The sequence below is a fragment of the Capsicum annuum genome, chromosome 10 (genome assembly GCF_002878395.1).
Source record: "Capsicum annuum cultivar UCD-10X-F1 chromosome 10, UCD10Xv1.1, whole genome shotgun sequence".
Lineage (NCBI taxonomy): Eukaryota > Viridiplantae > Streptophyta > Magnoliopsida > Solanales > Solanaceae > Capsicum > Capsicum annuum.
This window is the reverse complement of record NC_061120.1, coordinates 177,078,860-177,104,221: the sequence shown is the minus strand read 5'-3', so window position 1 is coordinate 177,104,221 and position 25,362 is coordinate 177,078,860. Positions and strand designations below refer to the sequence as shown.

Genomic DNA, 25,362 nt, shown 5'->3' with positions numbered 1-25,362 from the left:
CAACTCTAAAACTTACGATCGAATTTTCTTGGAGTCTTTGATGTTTTCATTTTACAATATTGATTGCATTTACATACATCCAGTTCAATTGAATATAAAGACATTTCAAATTATTGAGACATAATTATCAACCCTCAAAGCCTAAAAGAGATAATATTAGTAGAACGGAAAAGGGCCTAAAATGCCCTTCAACTATGTGAAATGGTGCAAAAATATCCTCCGTCTACCTATTGGACCTAAAATGCCCTATATGTCTACCTATTGGACCTAAAATACCCTTTTCGTATACCTATTGGGGTTATTTTGCCTTTTTATTTAAGAAAAAAAAATTATATAATACCACAACTTATCTTTATTAAACTACATAAAATTCCTATCATTTTTATTAATATTAACCAAATAAATAATGCACAATATCAATTTTTCGTCGTTCTAAATTGATCTGATAAATAAAAAGAAAAACAACATAAATAGCCATTTTAAAAGATTATTACATATACTTAGCCGTATTAGTTGGTTGTCAGATATAGCATATAAAATATTTACTTTTATAACAGATTTTAATATATAGATAAATAATTATATATTAAATTCCCATATTTCATATTCATTGCCTATTTTTATGGAAGCCTTTGTTCATTCATTTTTTATATACTATACCAAAATTTTATGTTTTATATACTTTAACAAGAAAAGTACTTCCTACATAATGAGATATAACATGAATATTTATCTCATAAATTATATAAAAAATATAATAATAATCTGACTTTGACATAAATTGTATCTATACAATAAAAATACATGGTATATCTGTACTTCTAACATAATGATCTTTATTCCATAAATATTTATCCATAAAATATTATGGTTAACCCATTACATTAGAATTAAAAATACACGATAATGAACTAATACTAGATGATGAACATACATGAAAATAAAATAAAACATACACGAGCAAATAATGGAATACTTAGTTTACTTTAAAAAAATGAATTTTGAATATAAGAGAGAGAAAGATTTAAAAGCAAGGATTATCTTTTCCACTTTCAATTTGAAGATTTCAAATTTATCTCTTAAATTAAGGTGAATTGATAATTAGTTATAACATTAAATTAGGAACTATAATTATCTTTTCAATTTTTTTAAATGGATATATATGTAAAAAAAAATAAACTTTTATTTTTGTAATATTGAATAAATATCATTATTTATGTAATTAAGTTTTAAAGATGACCATTCCATGTAATTTGTCTAAATAAAAGGGCAAAATAGGCCCAATAAGTAGACGAAAAGGACATTTTAGGCCCAATAGATAGACGAAGGACATTTTTGCATCATTTTACATAGTTAAAGAGCATTTTAGGCCTTTTTCCATTAGTAGAATAATATAATAGATGAATGAGATAAAATAAAGTGAACAACACATTTATTAGAGAAAAAATTATACCACTTCTAAAAAGTTGAAGTGACAAAACGTTTACTGAATAAATGAGAATCTCTCAAAAATATTAACAGTGTAAGGAATCAATTATTAGTAGAATTTATCAGTGGAAGAATCATAGTTCGCCCAAATAAAAGTAGTTTGCCCACAGATGGGCAAACTATAAAAGTAAATTTATCAAAATGTGGTCCGTTCGTTTTTAAGCAAATCCCATTAATTTTATTTTTCACTTGTAGCAAACGTTTGACGACAGAGTTAACAATGCTAGATTGTGATTCACTCATTTTTGGGTGAACTATCTGTTTTGTTACATAAAAAAAGGACCGTACATTTTGACTCCTACTCTTAAAAAACTCTCCCTTTCAGCTCCGGACTCCTTTCTTTCTTTGGGCATATCATAGTAAAAAAAAGGAAGTGAGAGCACTCATTCAAGCAGCTGAAACTACAATAGCTACCATCACATCACTTACATGACACTAATATTACTAAATATGATGCAAAATGGAACAATAAGATTGATAGGTAATGACAATTGAAAATGTGGACGACTTTAACAAACATATCAATGTTTTCATTCAAAATTTTGAAGGGACAATGAAAAATGCCAAAGGGGCAAAGACAGGTAAGACATCCCGCCTTAGCTTTAACCATTTAACAGCGTGAGTTAAATAGTTAAAGATAACGCGGGATCACTGTCACGCCTTGTAAGGCGACAACAGTGACCCGTCTTACTTCTTCCATTAACCGACAAAGTATAAAACGTTTAAGGGGGTAAATGTAACGAGATATAGAAAATACTTCATCTTTGTTGTGAATATACATGAAATCATGTATTTTGTGAATATATACAGAGTACTATTTTGTTGTGAATATACATGACGTGATGAATCACATACATAAATTTCGTTATTTAGTTTTCGCATCGATTTGATCCTTCTTTCGGATACAACATCTTATATGCTCCTTAAAGCTAAATCAAAATTCTTAAAAATAAGAAAGATTTTTAAAAAATTTACAAAATTAAATTAAATGTGTGTATAATACATTACAATGATATTTGAACATTGTAATCTTAAATATATCAAGTAGTAAAGTATTGAAATTAGAAATATCTAATAAATAAAAATATGTATATTTTTTTTTTGTGTGTATGTGGGGGGATGGGGGAGGGGGAAGATAAGACATATAAATTAAAATAGAAAAGATATATACTTAAAAAATATCTAGTGAAAACATGAGAATGACTTATAGAGATTTTCAAGATCTAGATAGTTATCATGCAACTATCATGTATATTCACAATAATGACGGAATATTTTCTATATCTTGTTATATTTATTCACCCTTAGATGTTTTAAACTTTGTCAACTTTGCCAGTTGATGGAAGAAGCAAGGCGGGCCGGGCCACTATTGCCGTCTTACAAGCCTTCCTTGCCGTTGTCCCTTTGGCATTTTCCCTTTTTCCATTGCCCCTTCAGAATTTTTAATTAAAAAAGTTAGCCCTTTAGATTCCGGACTCTTAATAAAAATACATTCAACTCAAAATTGTCTAATTCGAAACTCATTTACACTAAACACATTGAAGAAGGTCAATTATGCTAAGACCAAGAAACTCTCCTCAGTACTATAAAACACTACACAATCTGGAAAAAAAATTCAATTTACAGTGCATAGTTCATCACTCATCAATGCACACCTTATCAATATTTTTAGAACCATCAAGACATCTCATAATCAAATTATTGTCATAACCAGCATCCCGATGAATTTAAACCGGTCATTAACACATTCTCCTCCAAACCAATAAACAGTTTGACACCATTCAACTCTAACTCATAATTCATCATCATTCTTGCGATATCCCCTCAAGTAATGAGTTAATTGGTTCTGTACAATTTTTTCAGTTGAAGAATATCTTCAGAACATGTGTTCCTAAGCATATCCAATTGTTTTGGTGATGGATTTTTCTTCAAATCTTTCTATTATGTCAACATTTACGTGAACACTAGACTTTGTGATATTTTCAGGCTTATGTACATATGCATCTCAGAATCGTGTGTATAAACAATACAGTATTTCAAAGTCTGATATGATAACTAGGAAAATAAGATTAACAACCTGCTTTATTCAGTTAGCGCTTAGTCAATATATATAAACTTGAATCATATCACAAAACCTTAGAGAGCACATTAAAAAAGGATATCCACGTCAATTGGGGGCTAGAAATTAGTAAAACGACCTGAGCTAGATCTTCTCCTTCTCCTGCCACGCTGTTGCATGCGCCAGAATAAGAGCATTAGACCTAATAATATTGGCAAAAGTTCGTAAGAATAATGACTGAATAAGAGAAACTGTGTTAATAGATCAAATAGTACAAAATTTGCACTTACCAATTATGGCAACAATTGCCGGCACAAACCAGTGACTAGCAAGAGGCATGTCAATCTGCAGTTATGGAAAACGAAATTGGCTATTAGTATATATCTTTAAAGAAGTTTCACAAACAAATGACTACTAAAAGTTTCTTACATCATCATTGTAAAATGAACTCCAGTACTTGTTCTCAAAAGAGTCACCATTCTTTTGTGCTGAATTAGATATTAACATACCCAAGTCATTGACAAGATAGGCGGGTAATCTGCGGTTCTTTTCCCTGGCCGGTAAATTGTAACCCTTTGTTCCCCATACTTCAAATCTTGAGTCACGCTCGCAGATCAACTCCTTTCCAACAACACTAGAGTACATAGAAAAATTTACATCTGTTCTGCGGGATGGTAACTTGTTATTGTCAACATATAATGGCGTATTTTGTCTAACTGAATGTGAGAAAAGTACAGGATCTTTTTCATTTCTGCTAGTAAAATCTAATATTTTCTTCAAAAGCCAATAACAATCGGCAACCATATGGCTACTGTCCAAACAGTTAGAGTCCCCATACACTGCAATTCGACCCCCACCAACCTCCAAAAGACCAAGAATAGGTGAATCGATCTGCATTCATCAAATATATTGTTAGTTAGATAGACAGTGACAAGAATTCTATTATCACTTGCAAAAGGTTCTTCATTGGAAAAATTATATTTTTCTTCCAGCGTACTTTGTGCAATTGAAAGCAAGCAACATCAAATACTTATTTGTATATGATAATGAATGCTGAAAAACAATTCCACATCTAATGGAAGGCATGCTCCTGTCCAATGTAGCAGTATATGTGTAGACACGCTTACAAAGAGATATCTCACTTCGGACAGCAGATGGTTCCATCTAACTCTTACTAACAAATCTTGTGGCTTTTTTGAACATAAATAAGAAGGATAGGCCAAGGAACTTTTTTCTTTTATGAACAGCGTTCTCAGCTCACCTTGGACATGCCCGGTAATACGACATTCTGAGCGTCTGTGCTCTGCGATCTATCTAGGAATGGAAAGCTGTGCAAGTATCCACCCCTCGGGAACTTCAAAATGTCAGTCCCAGATGCATACAGATTCTGTTTACTGGAGAGGACAAAATCACCATTTAGAATTTTATCACCAAATGCAATTCCAAAGGTTGCCAAAAGATCATTCAAAGCAGGTATATTGGCACCTCCAGTAACTGGTGTCCACCAGCTATGTGTATTACCATCAAAGTACCTCATCTTTACCATTGCATCCACATTATACCAGTCAGCAAATACAGCCACACCAAGGCCTGAATTAGTGACGTCATCCCTTAGCTTCTTTATCTCTTCGGGAAAGTACTCATCCTCGAGATCGACAAGGAGAAGCGTCCCATACTGATTTGCATCAAAACATGTGAGAGGGGAGCCAAGAGTTTCAATATAGTATCCAGCATCTCTTAGCATGTCAAACAGTGAATGAAAATTTGTATGCAGGTGATCCCCATGCCAGTCAAGTAAATTATTCCTAACATCAAAGGAATCTATTGGAATATAACCTGGTGGATACTTGATACTGTGAAATTGATCCCATAATATCCGTACAGATCTTGGTGGTGTAGGAATCACTTGCAGTTTCAGGTGCAGGAAACAGGTATTACTTCGCCGACTCTTTTCGCCTACAGCTGGTGGGCTGTAGATTTTGACAGTTATGTTGCCTTCAATTTCTCCTGAAAACTGAGCTCCTTCTTCCTTGATTTGCATGTGGAGTGCTAGATAACCACTCCAAGGCCAAATGACTCCTGAGTAAGTAAAACGGATGCTAAGAAGGTTACCTTCATGATTGGAAGGATGCCATGTAGGTGGGCTCTCAACATAACCAATTACACCCATTCCATTTAAAATAGTAGCATTAAATATAACTGGCATTGCACCCGCATAAAGTGGTTGACGGCAAAATGGCCAAGAGTAAGGGCAATCAGTGTAATCAAGAACACTGGGAAAGATGCTCCCTCGAGGTTTATAGCTCTTCAAAATTTCATATGACTCCAACCTGTCATTGACATTAAAGATTAACAAAAGAATAACTAATGCACTGTATATCATTGAACAGCAAGAATGAACAATCTCACAAGTTAACCCTGCCAGCACCCTGCTCATATAAGTTGGGACCGGAAAGCTTTGTTGCCCCCTCAACCAGCGCTTGTTTGATGCTGGCTGGATTTAGAATGCCCTTTCGCTTGTTCTCAGGTACGATGCTAACAAGGAGGCATACAATGCCAGCAACCACAGGACTGGCCACACTAGTGCCAGATAATCTTTTACAACCTGTGCTGATTTTGGATCCCATAATCTCATATCCATAAGCAACAAGGTCTGGCTTCACACGGCCATAACTGCCAAGGCACAGTCCATGAGTTACAAGTCTATTGTTATCAGTCATCAGATAACCGTAACCATTGAACTGTTATTAGAAAAGCAAGCAAAAACAACAACTACGACCTCAGTCCAAAACAAGTTGGGGTCGGCTATATGAATCCTCACTAACCATGTGTGAGATTAACTCATCTCAGGACAATATTGCACAAAATAAAACAAAAAGTACTAGAAGTTCTCCTTATTCTCTACTAGCATATAAATCTCTGACAAGGCTAAGAGACTCCTTGAAAGCATAGGACACCTAAAGTAAACATACTTACTTGAAAAGCAAAAACCTAAAAATGGAAAGGAAAAAAAGCAACTAACCATACTTTTGAATTTCTTCTTTTCATGACAAAATCATCAACCCAAAAAAAAGGCAAGAAAAAGAAGCAAAGACCATAATTGTGACTTTCTTCTATTTCATGTTTCTTTAGAAGCTGAGTGTACTGCAAAAGAGGCATTCAATAGCTGTTATGCTCATATTCATCCACAACGTTTTTGTCATTTTCATTCATTTTCCACTCAGCAGAAGTTCACTCAAAACATCACAACTATCGATAAAACAAAGCTCATAAAATACTGGTCTGTTTCAGAAGAGCTTATTTTTAAGGTCATCTTCTTTTAACAAGGCTGTTACATCTAAACAACTCAATGACTCCCTAGGTGATCATATACATAAAATAAGACTTTAATACAGAGAAGGAGAGGGCAGAAAAGTAGAGGTAGTCTGTACAAAGATTATACTTCACAGAAAAGAATATACATAAGCGAAAAAAATAAAAAAAGCATACCCGTGAGGAATCTCCCAGGTACTCATTCCACGTGAAGAAAATGAGGCTACATGATCGCTATAATCAATAGCACCAACACCAATAACATCACTTTGATCTGCAGGATTGTTTAGAGTACCATAAAGTGGTCCATCATTTCCGATAGCGGAAACCATGATAATGTTGTTTGCAGTAAGCTCCCAAACCTAGTGAAAAATATTGATTACATCCATCAATATAAAGCAGCTACGAAGATAGACTCTATAGGTTAAGGTCTTAGAATAAAGAGTAAAACAGAATATCTGCACTGCAAGTTAAGAACCATAAGAAGAGTGAAGTTGAGGTGGGGCCAGACGAGAGTGTCATACCTAAATGTATACCATTTAGGTATCTAGGCTCAATTTTCTAGGACAAAAGTTTGATAAAAGATGTATCACATCAAATTTAACCAAGATGGCTAAAATTGAGGAGTGCTACAACATTTTATGCGATAAGAGGATACCCATAAATCCAAGTCTATAGAATGGTTATAATAAGACTAGCCAGCAATGCTATGTCTGAGAAAATGTTGGGCTTCATATTGAAAAGATGAGCGTGATTGAAATGCAGACATTAAGATAAATGTACGATAATACAAGATTACACAAAATCATAGAAATGATTGCATCTGGCAGGAGGTGTAAGTAACACATTTAAAGGATAAAATAAGAGATAACATTGACATCTTGTCATGTCCTAAATATTCCTCCAAACACCCTGATCCTTAGATGAGAAACCATGATAATTTGAGGTGTTAAAAGAGGCTAGTGTATCCACAATCTTTTCTCTTGGAATTCATACAAAGTTAGTGTTGAAGATATCAATCATGAAGTTGTAGAGAGAAGATTATTGCAAGTAGAAAGAACAAGTAGAAAGAATCTCAATTTCATATATGAACCAAGCTGTACAATGTGCTCCATTTATAGACAGCTGAGTGTGGACAGCTCAGCATAACAACCACTAACTAACTTAGCTACCACTAACTCTTTATAACTAACTATTAACTAATTACAACATAATTAGTTATTGTGGTCTCCAAAACCCTTTTCTTCTACACTCCCCCTCAAGCTGATGGATGAAAGCAAGTTCTTCAATCTCAGCTTGGTCACTTTTAGTTAACAGTTCCTTGGTCCTGATGTGTTGTGTCTGTTTCGGCCCTTCCTGAATCTTTCCTCTTACAAAATGACAATCTATGTCGATATGCTTGGTTCTCTCGTGGAATATGGGATTAGCAGCTATTTGGATGGCAGCTTTGCTGTCACAAAACATCTGAACAGGCAATGTAATAGTGACTCCTAGCTCCTTGTATAATCCAATAAGCTAAGTGACTTCAGCAACTGTTGTTGCCATGCTTCTAAATTCTGCTTCAGCAGAGCTCCCGGATACTGTATTTTGGTTCTTTGACTTCCAAGAAATCAAAGCTTCTCCAAACTTCACTAGATAACCAGTGACAGACTTTCTTGATTCCACACAAGAACCCCAATCAGAGTCACAGCATGCAGTCAGCTTCTTGTTCCCAGGCATAAAGAGTCCTAGTCCTGGATTTCCTTTGATGTATTTTACCACTCTCATAGCAGCTTCTAGATGGCTTTGTTTGGGTGCATGCATGTATTGACTGAGTGCTTGAACTGTGAAAGCCAAATCAGGTCTTGTCATAGTCAAATAGAGCAATCTGCTTAAGATTCTTTGATAACCACCTTTATCTACCAGCTGTGGATCATTCCCATCAGAGACCTTCACTGTTTTGTCAAACTCCACTGAGGTTGACTTGTGATTGAACTCCATTGGTGTAGAAGCAGGTTTACTACCAGACACACCTAGTTAAGACACCAGCTCCAGCGCATACTTCCTTTGACACATGTGTATACCTCTCTCAGACTTGGAAAACTCAATTCCAAGGAAGAAATTAAGTTCTCCAAGATCTTTCATTTTGAACTTTTCTTGAAGGTTCATTCTAGTTTGCTGAATCAGCTTTAGGGAGCTTCCTGTCACAAGTAAGTCATCTACATATACAAGTATATCACAAGTTCATGATAAACTTATTGTGTGAATAAAGAATAGTCATAATGAGACTGAGAAAAACCCATGCTAATCAAGGCTTCAGTTAGCTTCAAGTTCCATTGCCTGGGAGACTGTTTTAGGCCATATAAGGACTTATGGAGTCTGCAAGCCTTCTTCGAGTCTCCCCTGGTTTGCAAAGCCCTCAGGAATAACCATATATACCTCCTCATCCAAATCACCCTGAAGAAAGGCATTGTGAACAACCATTTGGAAGATATACCAGTGGGAGGAAGCAGCAAAAGCAACAACAGCTCTGACAGTGACCACCATTTTGGCCACTGGTGAGAAAGTTTCAGTATAATCTAGCCCCTCTAGTTGAGAATAGCCCTTGGCTACAAGCCTAACCTTATACCTTTCAACCTCACCATTGGACTTGTACTTCACCTTGAACACCCATTTACATCCAATAGGAACATGACCTAGTGGAACATCTACTATAGACCAAGTCTTGTTCTCCTAAAGAGCATCAATTTCTGAATGCATAGCAGCAACCCACTGAGGGTCCTTGCCAGCCTCAGCAAATGATGTGGGCTCAACAATAGCAGAAAAGGAAGCAAGTGAAGCTCTGTAAGCAGGAGCAAGATGGTCATAACACACATAATTTGTCACAAGGATAAAGACAAGGCTTCTTGGATGAGATATAGTCATTTAACCACACAGGTGGTCTGGTAGCTCTGTGAGATCTTCTCAACTCAACAGGGGGAGGCTGAGGTGGTGAGGATGAAGTGGAAGAAGCAGGTGATGGAACATGATTCATGGGAGAAGATAAAGGAGTATTAACTGGAGTAGAGCAAGCAGAATCATCACTGTGCAAAGGAAGCACAGGGAAAAGAGGTAAGAGAGGTTCCTTGTGATGCTGAAAAGGAAATATATGTTCCCTAAACTGAACATCTCTGCTAACCAGGAAGATCTTAGAGCTAAAATCATATATAGTATGTATCCCTTCTGAGATGAGGAATAACCAAGCAGAACAGTAGGTATGGCTCTTGGACTAAACTTTTCACTTCCTTTGACAACAGTTGCAAAGCCAAGGCACCCAAAAACTCTAATATGAAGCAGAGAGGGAGCTTTGTATGCAACTTCTCAAAGGGAGATTTACCATGAAGAAGAACAGATGGTAATCTGTTGAGAATGTACACTGCAGTAGTAACACATTCACCCCAAAATTTTAAAGGAACAAAGCCTTGGAATCTCAGAGCTCTTGCCATACCCAGAATATACCTGTGTCTCCTCTCAACTACTCCATTTTGTTGAGAAGTATACACACAAGTACTTTGATGCAGAATACCTAAATCTAACAGTAAGGTAGAGACATGAGTATTAAGAAACTCAGTACCATTGTCAGTTCTGAGACATTTAACTGAACATGCAAACGGATTTCTGACCATTAGTAGAAAATCTTTTAAGGTATAACACCACCTCAGACTTAGAATGCATCAAGAATATCCAAGTAAACCTGGTATGGTCATCTACTACATCAACATGAACAAGAGCAAAAGCAGTAGGAGCATAGGAGTGACTTAAAGAAAAGGAAGTCTTGTTTGTTTTGCAATAGGACAAACAGTACATACATGTTCCTTAAGCTGAGAAGAGTTCAAGCCACTAACATTCTTAAGAACTTTCAAAGGTGCATGCCCTAGTCATCTATGCCATAGTAAGGTAAAATCAGCACTAACAGCATTATTACTAAGTTTAGTGACATTTTGTATACTACAATCAGCTAATGCTGCAGATTGCTGCTTTGAGACTTCACAAGTGTCTCTTTTCTTTTGGTAATGTTTTGTTTTGTCCCTGTAGTATGTATAATCCATCCTCCTCTTTACCAATCCCTATCACTTTCCCAGTGAAGAGCTCCTGAAATATACAAAAATCAGGATAGAAGCCAACCATAAATTTGAGCTCTTTAGTGATCTTTGAGACTGAGAGAAGATTATATTTGAACTCAGGTATATGTAACACATATTTCACTGTCAAGCTATTGAACATTGAAGCATTTCCTGAAGTTTTAAAGCAAACTTGCTCTCCAGTAGGTTGATGTACTTTATTATTAGGCAGACTAGATATGTCTTTTGACTTTGTTAGCATATGCTTATTCTGAACCATGTGGTTTGTAGCACCTGCGTCCACAATCCAATTATAATCACTTAAGCAAGTCATAACAGCAGTGACAATACCTGCACCAGCAAAAGTGCCATCAGTTGAACCAACCTGAGCAGCATTGGCCACATGTTCTGGTGCTTTACCTTTATCCAACATTTGTGCAACTTGAGAGTATAGTTCAGCTGTAAATGTTGGTAATGCTACTGGATACTGGGCAGTAGGAATCTGATAATGACACCCTTGAGTAAAGTATGGTCCATGAGGCAAGTTTCCATAGAACATACCAGGGTGAGAATGTTGAGGATAAGAAAATGGAAGAGAACCCTGAGAAGTGTTATAGCTGTGACGTGATTGAGATGAGAGTGTTGAGGTCTGACCATCTCCAATATGAAATAACTACTTTCAGTCACATTGTTAGCTTGCATTCCTCCTTTCTTCTTGAACTTATAATCTGGTGGATAGCCATGAAGCTTATAACACACATCTTGTGTGTGACCTTTAAGATGACAATAGTCAACATTTTAGCATTGATCTATCAGAAAAATTCTTTGACCTTTCTCTCCTAGGCATCATTCTGTTGCTCAGCAATGCAGTAGATCCACCTGAAATACTGCTAGTTTCCATATTATGATTTATTCTCTGACTTTCCACATTCAAAATCATAGCATATGCTTGATTAACAGTAGGTAGAGGCACAAGCATTAAGATCTGACTTTTAGCCTGAGCATAAGTTTCATTTAAGCCCATCAAAAACTGCCACAGTTTTTGTTGTTGAAAGTGTTCTGCATACTGCTTGGATTCAGCACAAGCACATGTAGGAGGAGGCATTAGAGCCTCAAACTCATCTCTTAACTCCTTCAGCCTCAAGAAGTACGCAGAAACTAAACTTGCACCTTGAGTTAAGGTAGTTATCTCTTTATGCAGATAAAACACCCTAGATGCTCACTTTATCAAATCTCTCTTGATATCACATCACACAGTATGAGCATTGGATCCATAGATGACAGTACTAACTAGATCCTTAGTAACTGTGTTCATAATCCATGCAAGGACTATAGCATCACATCTGTCCCAAATCTCATGCAAATTGGAGTCCAAACTCTCCTTTTTACAAGTTCCAAGTATAAAACCTAACTTTTTCTTGCCTCTTAGCACTAATTTCATAGACTTACTCCATAAAGCATAATTCTCAGATCCTATAAGCTGAACAGAGGTAAGGACCAAACCTTGAGTATCAGAAGGATAAATGTATAGCGGATGGTTGTGATTGATCTGATCCTCCACCTGAGTTGTTGCATGTTAAGTCGATCCTCTGACTGAGCTACTAACAGCCTCAGTAGTGATGATTTCGTGCAATTACAGTGAATTCTGAGTAATTTGCTTGAAATTCAACCTTGCACAACCACGAGATTCAACTGAAAATTCTTCGATGTGCTCTGAATCGAAGAATCTGTGTTGAACAATAGCTCGAAGAGTCACTGGAACACTAGTTCTTCTATTGCTTCTTCTCCGGAGCTTCACTGATTGATACGAAGATCTTCTAGAATCTTGGCTCTAATACCATGTTGAAGATATCAATCATGAAGTTGTAGAGAGAAGATTATTGCAAGTAGAAAGAATCTCAATTTCATATATGAACCAAGCTGTACAATGTGCTCCATTTATAGACAGCTGAGTGTTGACAGCTCAGCATAACAGCCACTAACTAACTAAGCTACCACTAACTCTTTACAACTAACTATTAACTAATTGCGACATAATTAGTTATTGTGGTCCCCACAACCCTTTTCTTCTACAGTTAGCAATAGAACACAGAAGCAAAAGATCTATATGGATGACACTAACTAGTAAAAATTAAGTTGTAGTCATGCTGGTGCACTTGTATTAGGTCTGTTAGAATATGAGTAGGAATAGGAATAGCATATAGAATCCTATTAGGAAAAGGATTGTAACGTAGTATCCTATTAGGAAAAGGATTGGAATGTAGTGTCTATAAATAGGGCCTCAATGTAATAATGTAGTTACAACAATTCAATAATATTTTCTCTTATATTTTCTCACATGGTATCAAAGCTTCCACGATCTTGGTAAAGAATCAAAGAGTTTCTACTGCCGGCGGGCGGCTATAATCCATATATGCCGCCCGTCTGGCCAATGATTATGTTACCAAAAGTTGGGTCACTGACTCACTGTGTATCTTTCTAGTGACTATTTTCTCATATCTTTGCGTAGCACCATGCATCTGTCCGGTGACTACTTTTTCATATCTATTTTTCTTAGCATCGTACTTCTTTTCGGTGACTATTTTCTCATATCTGATTTGCGTAGCACCGTGCATCTTTCCGGACTACTGTCTCATATCTGAGTTGCATATCACCATGCATCTTTCTGGTGACTCCTCAGATTTAATTTACATAGTTCCGTACGTCTTTCCGGTGACTCCTCAGATCTTTTTCAGTAGGATCGTGCCATCATTCCGACCCTTCCCATATAATTTCTCTTTTTTAGTAGGATCGTGCCGTCATTCCGGCCCTACTCATATAATTTCTATTTCTCAATAGGGTCGTGCCATCATTCCGACCCTACAAATATTTCTATTTTTCAGTAGGGTCGTGTCATCATTCCGACCCTACCCATATACTTTTTTTTTTCCTCAGATTGTAGTCACTTTTCAGCCATCAAATCTAATAATCCGGCGTGTGAGCATGTTTCGGCTAAGTTTCCGGTGACTTTCATGTTCAAGATCTACTCGTCTCTTGATTTCGACATGACCCATATATTTTATACCAGTTTTCGGCAATTTTCCAGCGACACATCGACTTTACGACAATATTTACTACTTTTCGGATCATTTTTTCAGTTTGTTCCGTTTCAATTGAGGTCTTCCAGACGTCCAAAGCAGTCCTTATCAGTTTTCTTGCAGATATCTTCACCAAGTCCCTCACCGATTCTCATATTAGTTACATCCATAACAAGCTTGGTACATATGTCTTCTATGCACCAGCTTGAGGGGGAGTGTTAGAATATGAGTAGGAATAGGAATAGCATATAGAATCCTATTAGGAAAAGGATTGTAACATAGTATCCTATTAGGAAAAGGATTGTAACGTAGTATCCTATTAGGAAAAGGATTGGAATGTAGTGTCTATAAATAGGGCCTCAATATAATAATGTAGTTACAACAATTCAATAATATTTTCTCTTATATTTTCTCACAAGGTCCTAACATTTACTAGGAGTCTCTTTTAATATGTGTAGAAATTTGCATTTCAGTGGAAAAAGAACCTCTAGAATTATAGATGTCCATAGTATTGAATATTGCACAACTCCAAATCGGGCAGAATGGATGGTGCGGAATCATATAGCCAACCTAACTAGCTAAGAATTGAGGCGTATTTATTGTTTTTGCTGTTGTACATTTCATCAATATAAAGGTGAAAACTTCTGCTTATGTTGTTTCAGGTCCTGCCAGACATAATGCTAATTCTGTGAAATAACAGGCTTAATATCGAAGGATTGCTTCTACGAAAAACAGTACTAAATTAATATATAATCCTTGTGAATAAGATCTCCATGACATGGTTCAGTCTGCAAAATTAGTAGATCTCTTGAAACATATGCAGCAACAAGCTCAAGAAGCTAATTAAAATCCATGCACTAAATAAGGAGATATAATATTAGCATGCTGACAATTAAAATCCATGCAGATGATAATTTATGTTGAGTAATGTAACAGCAAAAAATCATTTCAATGCCTATGCTGTAGACGAAATGCACCCAGTACCATACCACATAAAAACAATAAAAATAAACTAATAGATGAGTGACCTGATGACCTCACCTTTTCCACAAAAGGAAGATCCAAATAATCAGGTCCACCTATGCTCAAATTCAGCACATCCATGTTGGTTGCAATTGCGTAATTAAATGCATCAAGAAACCAGGATGTGTAAGAGACCTGCAATAAACTGAACAAACATTTCTCATAAACTTGCTAAATTGATTACCACAAGATTGATCTTTTTGTGTATGTAGACTCTTTTCCATATCTAAATTCTTTGCACTTATCTTGTTGCATTCGTTAAATTCCTATTACTGTGCTACCTCAAACTAATACAGCTTTAGTTTTTATATGATGAGAAATAATTCATCAAAAGTAACCGGAGAGTACAGTAAGCTGAACGAGATGTCCTCAATTGACAAAGCCAGATGATATAAACCAAATAAAGTACCAGAATTAGATGCAAGTTCCATAGACGTCTAGTCAGGCTAAATCAAACTCTAACTAATAAACCGTCAATCAGAAAGTTCGTAAAGGTTTTGATTTTTTTCATGCTTAGAATTTTTTTTATATAAAAGAAATCCCTGTATGGCCCAATTCCAAGTGGCGCATAAGTTCGAAACTCAGAGGAATATGGGCCTGCCTGCCCATCTACCCTCTTCGTACGTGCTAACTTGAGTACCGTACTTTTTACCTGCAACATAGTTCAAATCCGTGACACGAACTAACACACACTCACTTGTTGCATCCGTACCATTGGACCAAAGCCTCAGTGGCTCACGTTCAGAGTTTTATCATTTATAGCTTGAATTTAGCTGACAGTTCATCACCACCACATTAATTCCAGCGAGAATTGAACAAGATTTGGAAATTACGTTAGCTGACCCAACCTTAGAGAAAGCAGTTGTTCATTTGTATTTCTTCTAAACTAAGTCTGAGCAACAGAATTTCAGGGCAGTGTGCATGTGAGTGTACGTGTAAACCTAGATACAGCCCCATATTATAACACTAAGTAATAAGTACTTCATAGTCCATATAATCTTGATTGTTCTTCATTGCTGATATGATCTATAGTTACTCACAATGATTGCCGAGAACCAATGATGTGCAGCTTAATTGGCAAAATTAAGGTCCAAGAACAATAAGGTATAGGCTCTAAATCTCCATGAAAGAAAAATAATATCTACTACCTCCCTTAAGTATATCTGCTTTCGAATTAGGTACAGTGTTACTTTTTATAATATTTCAATTTCAAACTGTGTATACCTCCCCGACAATAGGTAATACAAATTATGTGCTTCCTTTTAAAAAACAGAAGGCCAACTACTTAGATAGCACCTTAAACTTAGCACGATTTGTGAGTTAGACACTCCAACATAACTAGCAACTAGATAGACACCTCAACCAGACAAAAATGACTCTCAAACACACGGGTCATTTCAACCCCCACAAAAAACACAGGTCAGTAAAACCAAGCATGTGAAGATTACATATAGGAACGCGTCAAAATATGAACGAGAAAAGACATGTGTCGTTAGAGTAACACACATCCCAAAAAAAGAACACTTCCCCCTCCCAACCCCACTCCACCATTTGGTCTTCTTCTTAACCCCAAAGGAAAACCAAAGAGATGCTCAATCATTCATCAAACAAAAACTCTCATTCGAAAGCGAAAAGCAACAAAACATTGGTACACTATTCAAAACCATCATACATGACTCACGATATACTAGCAAGTTTCCAATGAGGAAGGATCTCCTAGTCCCAAGTTAATTTGCAAGTTCTGAGAGATAGTGGCACAGAGCACGTCTTCTCTGTGTGTGATAGAAGAAAACCGAGCCCAAGAGAGACAATAAAACCATGGGGTCGAACTTCTTTCTACAATACTCCACCAAAATTTTTATGCACAAGATTCAATATCCCAAAGTGAAAAATGGAGAGAAAATATTCTGGGTTGACCCAAACAAAAGAACATGGACTGCATAGAATTACCAGACATATTCCTGGGTTTCCTATAACAACAACAACAACATTACCCAGTGTAATCCCACAAGTGGGGTTTAGGAAGAGTAGGATGTACGCAAAATAGAGAGGTTATCTCCGATAGACCCTCTGCTAAAAAGAATTTTTTTTGAAGAAGGGTTGCAAGAAAATATGACAGCAAAATACAAAGAAAATGAAGCAACATATAGTGATACATATTGAAGAATAAGAAACTATGCGCTTACTAGCTAATGCTACTATAAGGATAAGAGGAGTGGAGGCTATCCCCTGTCTCTCCCACATAAAGTGCGACAACACTCGGCAACCTACTAACCTTCTACGCTAATCCTCAATCTCCATACCTTCCTATCTATCTAGGGCCATGTCGTAAGCTAAAGTTGTGACATGTCATATCTAATCACCTCCCCCCAGTTCTTCTGCCTTCCCTAAAACATAAAGGACAATTTCCCTGCCTCTCCACTCCCCTGAAAAATGGTTTCATTTCTGACCATTCAAATCATAATAAGACGGCAGAAGAAACATTATCTGGTCAACAAACCTAGCGACTAATATGTACCCCACCACATCTCAGGAAAGAGAATGAGATAAATAAGCCTATCTACGTGCATATTTTTCCTAGACTTTACAGAAAAACTATGATAAGTTAGAGCTTACAAAAAAAAGGTTCAAAATCAAAACTTGTTAGAAAGACTAGGCAGTTTAAAGTACTGCTTCTTCCACTGCAATGCCACAAGATTGTTTGGAGCTGAAAATGATTATTTCATTAAACATGACGACTACAAGAATGCACCATATTACGTTCACCACTCTTGTGGTGGATGTGACACGGTCTACTAGAGGAAACTATAAGGGCCCGGGAAAATCTTAACACATAAGGTATTTACTTTGCTTCTAACAGCTTAACATCAAAGGACTCACTTTTAATAACAGGAATCATCATTAGCACTAAGCAAGTATCAAACTTCTATAATACATCAGTACAATAAATCAGAGTCACTACTCTATGGCACGAGAATGTTGCAGATCTTCAAGTTTCCGCTTACTTAAACATTTTAAGAAAGAAAAGCCCCATCATGCCCCTGAAAGAAAAGGAATTGTCATACTAGATTATAAGCAATCCATTACCTGTTCATCTGTAAATACACGAAAAACATAGATCTCTGTGTCTGGAGCAAAACCGAGGCATTCTTCATCCTGACCAGCAATGACACCAGCTACAAATGTCCCATGTCCTACATTGTCATTCAATGTATCTTCATTGGTCCAGTTTGTGCGTTCCTGCAAATTAATCAGGTATCATGCACATTGTCTTGTTATTTATGAGGTAAAGATGGTGGAAAATTAATCAGGTATCACACCCATTGTCTGATATTAATGGGGTAAAGATGGTGGAAAATTAATCAGGTATCATGCCATTGTCTGTTATTAATGAAGTAAAGATGGTAACAAGATATATGCATTGAGACATGTAAATGTAAATGTAATTGAAAATTTCAAGCTCCAAACCACAGTGGATTTAACTAAAGCATTTCTTTGATACAAAATTTATTAAAAAGAGAAAAGATACCTTGATATTACGAAAATGCAGGTGACCTGCCCGAATACCTGTATCAAAAATTGCCATTTTTACTTTAGCACCAGTAATCCCTTTTGACCAGAGTGCATGTGCTCCAAGGAGGGATGTAACTTGAGATTTCTGCAAATAATCACACAGGATAGACAAAAACAAGTTTATTAAGAAAAATTTAGGGAAAAACAACAATATGTTCAATATAGAAAATGAAAAAATAAATAGAGCAGCAACATGAGACTTATTCACTCAAAACTTTTCAAAGAGGAAGTCGACTTTGTTTTTGTCCTTGAGTGCCACCAGCAAAAAGCAATCAGTTAGAAGTTATGGATTTGAAAGCTCATTCAGGAAACTTCATAAGAAGAAAACAGAAATAGGGAAGAGTCAAACCACATAACACAATTCTTCTCCCTCCAATGACCCCAAAACAGCAAAATAATCTGATTCTGCTTATCCGCTTCCATAACCAAACCTCATGTGTAAAAGTTTTTGATACCAAGTAGGACAACTACAATTCATTAAACAAGCAAAGGAATGGCCACACCAACATATAGTCCATGATGTGTCTCTTACAAAGCTTTTGTTTTATAATGAAATGCCTACTTGTATGTAAAATCTTTGTTTCTGCTGAACGCTCTTTGGAAGAGCCAAACAAGAGCAAAGATAGACTAAAAAAACACTATTATGGTTGAGGAAGCAAACATATATACCAAAGAAAAACGACAAACTTTACCTTTTCCTTATAACAAAACCTGCACATCTAATTGCATGACCCATCCAAATGATAATTTCCACCACAAAATTCTATAACAAACAATATGCACAAAAAGCGCTAGCGACTATCCTCCAAGACAACCTTCAAACACTTGTCCAAGTAGATTTTCCGACAGTGATCAGTGAAATGGAACTTATGTGCAATACTCAAGTGTCTCTTCATATTCCGTTGAATTTAGTGTGTCATGAAAGAACTAAGCAAATAAAAATGAATCCAAATGATAATTTCCACCACAAAATTCTACATCAAACAATATGCACAAAAAGCGCTAGCGACTATCCTCCAAGACAACCTTCAAACACTTGTCCAACTAGATTTTCCGATAGTGATCAGTGAGATGGAACTTATGTGCAATACTCAAGTGTCTCTTCATATTCCGTTGAATTTAGTGTGTCATGAAAGAACTAAGCAAATAAAAATGAATTGTCACTTTATCAGGGATACGATAAGATATATCTAAGAAGATATTCTCACGAAGTTCGTTTACTCGACTGCCCAGATTGTAGATATATTTACAAGTTCTTCACTAGTATGGTATTAGTTGCATATGTGACAAGCTCACTGGATATATGCACAGGCTAGAAGGGAAGTGTCAGATAGTCAAGTACAGATACCTAAAGAAAATAGTTGTACTTCTTGTACTGGTCCCGCTTTGGGAAAAAACAGCTAGGCATTGTAAATCGAGCCCATAAAAGTAATCAGTCCTAAAACATTAGTATTCACGCATTCTCTAATCTTTCTCTTGTTTTTTCTCACTTCAGAATCTCAAATCACGGCGAATTACTAGAAGTATAGACACTCGATAAGATCAAAATAGGAAAAGGCCAAAGACAAAAGGTAACTGAAAGAGATTCATTTCCTTTGAACACAATGCAAGACAGCCGTATCATCGACAAAGATAGAAGGTAACTGAAAGAGATTAATTTCCTGAACACATACAATGCAACACAGTTGACCGTATCATATGTCATGATCGCAAAAATAAAGGCTGCATTCTTTCCACTGACATATATTTCAGAAAATCATACATAACAAAAAACAAAAATTAGAGGACTTGCCTGCATCAATATATGTCTGTTCCAACTTATCTTCAATTTACTAGTGTTGGCCTCTGCATAGCTTTGACCTTCACTGAAGGACATAGCAGTAAAAATCTTCCCTGGTCTCTTCTTCCCATTGGCAAAAGCCCCAATCTTCTCACTCTTTTCTTCAAGAACTATCCTTTGATAGCTCAAATCCAATGAAACGTCTTTTACAAGATTCAATTCCATGAACTTTTCTAGCAAGAATTGTTTCACTGACTCGTCGATTGCCACCAAACCAAAGTCAGTAGGAAATCTCACAGCTGGATTTTTCCTCTCAATCCATTGCCATCCCTTAAGTTTCAAGTTATCTTGAAGATAATTCCAGTGATCTTCTGCTTCTTTATAATGATAGAATCGTACAATGTAGTTTCTGCTATCACATTGTTTCTTCATGTGATGCTGGCAGTCATCGGAGCTACTAGAAATAAATGGCTCAGACTCTACTGATTCGGGCATAGTTAGTGTTTGGCATTGAGGGTACTTCAGGAGTTGAAGGAATAAAGATGAGTCGAAACTTATAAGTGTATACGCCAGAAGGAAGGGGATAAGAGAGAGGGTTAAAAATGATTTTTGCGGATTTCGAGGCATGTTTCAAGAATGAAATCTCTCTCATCAGAACAATGAGGAGTAAACAGAGGTTTTAGCCTCTATTTGCGCATAATCAAAATCCTGTTCTCTCGTTTGCCCTTGTACTTGAATGATAAAAAATTGCTTGCCTCTTCAAAAGAAAGTCCACCTGCTCCAGCTAATGCATGTCTTCAGCTAACAGTAAAATCACACGCCTCAGCATTAGTTTGAGAGAAATTCAACAGGACAAAGAGGCTAAATTCTGTACCAAGTGATTCAATGAACAACATCAACAACAACAGACAACATGCCCATGTAATCCCACAAAAAGGGTCTGGGGAGGGTAGAGTGTGCGCAGACCTTACCCCTACATTGGAGGTAGAGAGGCTGTCTTCGATTGACCCTCAGCTCAAGGAAAAAAAAAAACAGTTCAAAGCAGTACAGAAAAAGAAATAATGGAAATGAAGAAGTCACGACAAAATACTATAGAAAACATGATAGATCATCCAGAACCGTAATCACAACAACATAATACGATAATCAAGTACAATAAACAAAAGATTGTAACCAAACTCAAAGTACAAGAAACAACAAGAGTTATATTGCAACTAATAGTATCGAAGGATAAGCGAGACAATGCTTAACTACCTAACTAACCTTTTACCTTACTCCGTGTCCTCCCCAAAGAGTATCTCATGACTTATTTTAAGGGTATCTTACAAAAAACAAGATATGATGAAGAAAAGCTTAAACTTCGAATAATTAAACAAGATATATATTCGTAAATTTAGGCCTTTGGCAGAAATGTCTCAATTATTCCAATTTTCTCCCAAAATGTTGAAAAGAAAAAACAAAGAATACACAGTAACTAAAGTACCATTCAGAATCCGGATAACATACTTTTGAAAATTTAAAAATTAAAACCAGAACAGTCATATGCTTTTCACAAAATTTTGGACTTGAAGATCAATAATACCACACCGCTTTTCACTACTCCATCATTAATGAGTTCTGGACAAATACGACGCCATTGTTATTGCAAACAAAAACAGAAAGATCATAGAGATACCGACGGGTTTGTTAATAGTTATGAATTATGAGTGTCATTTGAATTGACAAGTGCAAAATTTGTAAGGCTTGTTTTAAAAGGAAAAACAACAGGGTACAAACTGATCAACCAAAAGATCACAACAAAACTTAGTGACAAAATTTGTAGTGAGTACAGAAATGGAAACAATTTGGTGAATTAAATGTACAGAAAGTCTGATGGTAGGAAAAAGCAGAGAGAATGAGGGAGGAATCGGAAAATGGAGTACGTAACGGAGGCCTTATAGTATATGACTACTATCTAGATTCTGTCAACAAAAGTGGTCAAATAACCAGGATTATGGAGTAAAAGTGACTTTTTTTTATTTATTACACAAAAGTTAAAATTATAATTAAAATTTATAATAATTCCATCAAAAAAAATAATAATATGAAAATCTTAATTAGTTCTTGATTTTAATTTAAAATAATATAATATATTAATATTTTTTATATGTGTCCAACCCGATTTTCTTTATGGATTATATAACGGAAAAATATCAATTTGTCAAAAGATTAGGCAACCTAGTGAAGACTATTTTCATAAAAGAAATTTAATTGATATTTTTATGAAATAAAATTATATTTATATATTCTTAAAATTCTAAGTTGAGACATGTGTGGTAAATTATTTTTTTCCTGTTACCAAAAAAAATAAATTATTTTTTTCCTCTAAAATTATGACATTAAGTTGATAAAATTATTTTTCTCCTTCTAAAATTATGACATGTAATTGATAAAATTATTTTTTTTCATACATTTTTTTCTCGCCACTTGGGCCTTTTCATTCGGTATATCATAATAATATGATAAACTACTTTATTTATTGAGTTTGTCTTTATATTTTTAATTGTTTGACTAATCGATTAATTCTCTTAAAAAATTTTATTATAATATTTAGTTTCTGATAAATTACACATTGTTTAATTAATTCAATTGATAAATATAAAAATTAAATATCCTATAATTTCTTTATCTATTAAAGTACTTATATTTTATAACTTTTATTAACACAATTGTTTGCCAATACTTATCCAATGACACAATTAAAAAGATTTTACTTTAAAACTTTCCTTACCATGTTGATTTATCTTCAAAGAACTAAAATAATTTTTTTAAAGAGATAATATCATACATGTATATCTATTTTATGTGTTTTGAAGAATTTATCTTATTTATCACTCTTTTTCAATGCACCTTTTTGTCATATGAATGCAATATTATGAAATATTTTATAAAAATATCAACCATTTTTTTTTAATGAAAATAGTTTTTAGGTAGTCTAATCTATTAAGAAATTGATATTTTTTTTATTAAATAATTCATAAGAAAAATTGGGTTGTGCACATATAAAAAGGATCAAGATATGAGTAATGTATTATATATTCACTTAAATTAAAATTAAGAACTAATTAAGGTTGCCACATCATTTTTTTGATGGAATTATTGTAAAATCAAGTCATAGTGATTTTTGTGATGGTCGGAGCAAAGTTAAATGACTTTTGTGTAGTGAATGAAAGAAAATTGACTTTTGCATAATAGATACAAAGTTAAGTGACCATGGATGAAATTTACTCCAAGATTATGTATGATAACTGCTACTTTTTTTTTTAGTTTGTCAAAAGTACTTATATCTATTTATACTAGATGTTCGTGTCCGTGCAAGGCACGAGTATTTTGGCAACATTAATGTGCAAAAGAAATTCAACTTTGGGAAAGATTATTTCCTACTTATTGTAATTGTTTAGTATTGTAATAAAAGAAAAGAAATGTAGAACAATTGAACCGATGTTTACATAATATATACATTTAGTTTGGAACAAAATTGAGCTTGATAGACTGGTCCAAACAATACAAAAGTGATTATATAAGTGGATAAAAATCCAGTTAGATTGTTGCAACTATTGTTAGCGGGATGTCTTTCGTTTGAACATTCTTGAAAAAATACATGATGCACGTCTCATTTGAATGATTCAAATATATAAGTTGAGGAGACATACATTGATTCTGAAATATTTATTGCACCATAAAATTACCGAAATATCATTGGTAGTCATTTAATATGGAACAAAAAAATATTTATAAAAAAATTACTACCATGTATAATTCAATTACAAATTAAAGGTCTAAATAAAAATATTATTAAAATAATACATGAGGATAAAACTAATAAATATAAGGAAAAAGCAATATGTATGTGTAACCATTTTAGTGCACCATAAAAATGAGGACAAAACTAATAAATATAAGGAAAAAGCAATATGTATGTGTAACCATTTTATTGCACAATAAAATTACCGAAAATCCCTTGGGGTATAAAAAACAAGTAATTTGACCTTTATAATTAAATCATACATGGTAGTATTTTTTTTATAAATATCTTTTTGTTCCTTATTAAATGACTACAAAGGGTATTTTGATAATTTTATGATGCAATAAAATGATTACACATGCATATTGCTTTTTCCTTATATTTATTAGTTTTGTCCTCATGTATTATTTTAATAATATTTTTATTTAGACCTTTGTATTGACCTATACATGGTAGTAACTTTTTATAAATATTTTTTTGTTCCTTATTAAATGACTACCAAGGGTATATTTATAATTTCATGGTGCAATAAATATTTCGGAATCGATGTATGTCCATATACATGTGTGACCATTTTATTTACTGCTATATATATAAGTGAAGGTTAGGGTGACTAAAATTATCGAAATACCCTTGATAGTCACCCCAACTTTCACCTATATATAGTAGTAAAAGCAATATGCATGTGCAATCATTTTATTGCACCATAAAAATAAGGACAAAACTAATAAATATAAGGGAAAAACCATAAACCTTCATTTATATAGAATAGGAAAACAATAATAATAATAATAATAATAGTAGTAGTAGTAGTAGTAGTAGTAATAATAATAATAATAATAATAATAATAGGAACTAATATATAAGTAAAAAAAGTTTGGTAGTACCACACAAGACAAATTAGTAGTACACCAAACCTTCACTTATATATAACTAGTGGGCCTGGGCCCATGCTATGCACGGGAGAAAATATGATGACAGATAAAACAGTTATGTTTCAAAATATGTGGTACATAGAGTTATGCTTCATAGTATGTGGAACAAAGATTACATTATTATGTTGTTAGCTTGTGAAAGTATTACATATAACCATTTGTTGGTAGTTGAAAGTTATTGGGACAAGAGTATGGTACATTGTTGGTTGGTTGTAGAAACAACATTTTCTTGAAGACAACGGTGGAGAATTA

The 25,362-nt window shown here is 34.8% G+C and overlaps 1 protein-coding gene across 6 annotated transcripts; it reads right to left on the bottom strand.

The window, feature by feature from the left end:
• Positions 1 to 2,633: 2,633 nt before the first annotated feature.
• LOC107843362 (subtilisin-like protease SBT6.1) lies at positions 2,634 to 22,330 on the bottom strand. 6 transcript variants are annotated; one of them, XM_016687612.2, is made up of 13 exons: positions 21,898 to 22,330; positions 20,404 to 21,192; positions 18,568 to 18,696; positions 18,126 to 18,278; positions 15,057 to 15,173; positions 7,037 to 7,221; positions 5,957 to 6,220; positions 5,080 to 5,877; positions 4,809 to 4,941; positions 3,977 to 4,438; positions 3,838 to 3,892; positions 3,687 to 3,749; positions 2,634 to 2,919 (listed from the first exon to the last, which is right to left on the bottom strand). In XM_016687612.2, the coding sequence occupies exons 2-13, from the start codon at positions 21,016 to 21,018 to the stop codon at positions 2,855 to 2,857; spliced, it is 3,039 nt and encodes a 1,012-aa protein (XP_016543098.1). In that variant the 5' UTR covers positions 21,019 to 21,192; positions 21,898 to 22,330; the 3' UTR covers positions 2,634 to 2,854. The 6 variants fall into 6 exon arrangements, 5 of the variants coding, with proteins under 5 accessions (XP_016543098.1, XP_047254542.1, XP_016543094.1 ...); XM_047398586.1 differs by having other exon boundaries at positions 4,809 to 5,877; positions 21,655 to 22,330; XM_016687608.2 differs by having other exon boundaries at positions 4,809 to 5,877.
• Between the last annotated feature and the right edge of the window lie 3,032 nt (positions 22,331 to 25,362).

Excerpts from the sequence above, each read along its gene's own strand:
- LOC107843362 (XM_047398586.1), bottom strand. The coding sequence starts at position 21,018 with ATGCCTCGAAATCCGCAAAAATCATTTTTAACCCTCTCTCTTATCCCC. Across the intron at positions 18,697-20,403 it reads ACAGACATATATTGATGCAG|AAATCTCAAGTTACATCCCT; the intron begins GCAAGTCCTCTA and ends GATTATTTGCAG. Across the intron at positions 18,279-18,567 it reads TGCATTTTCGTAATATCAAG|GAACGCACAAACTGGACCAA; the intron begins GTATCTTTTCTC and ends ATTAATTTGCAG.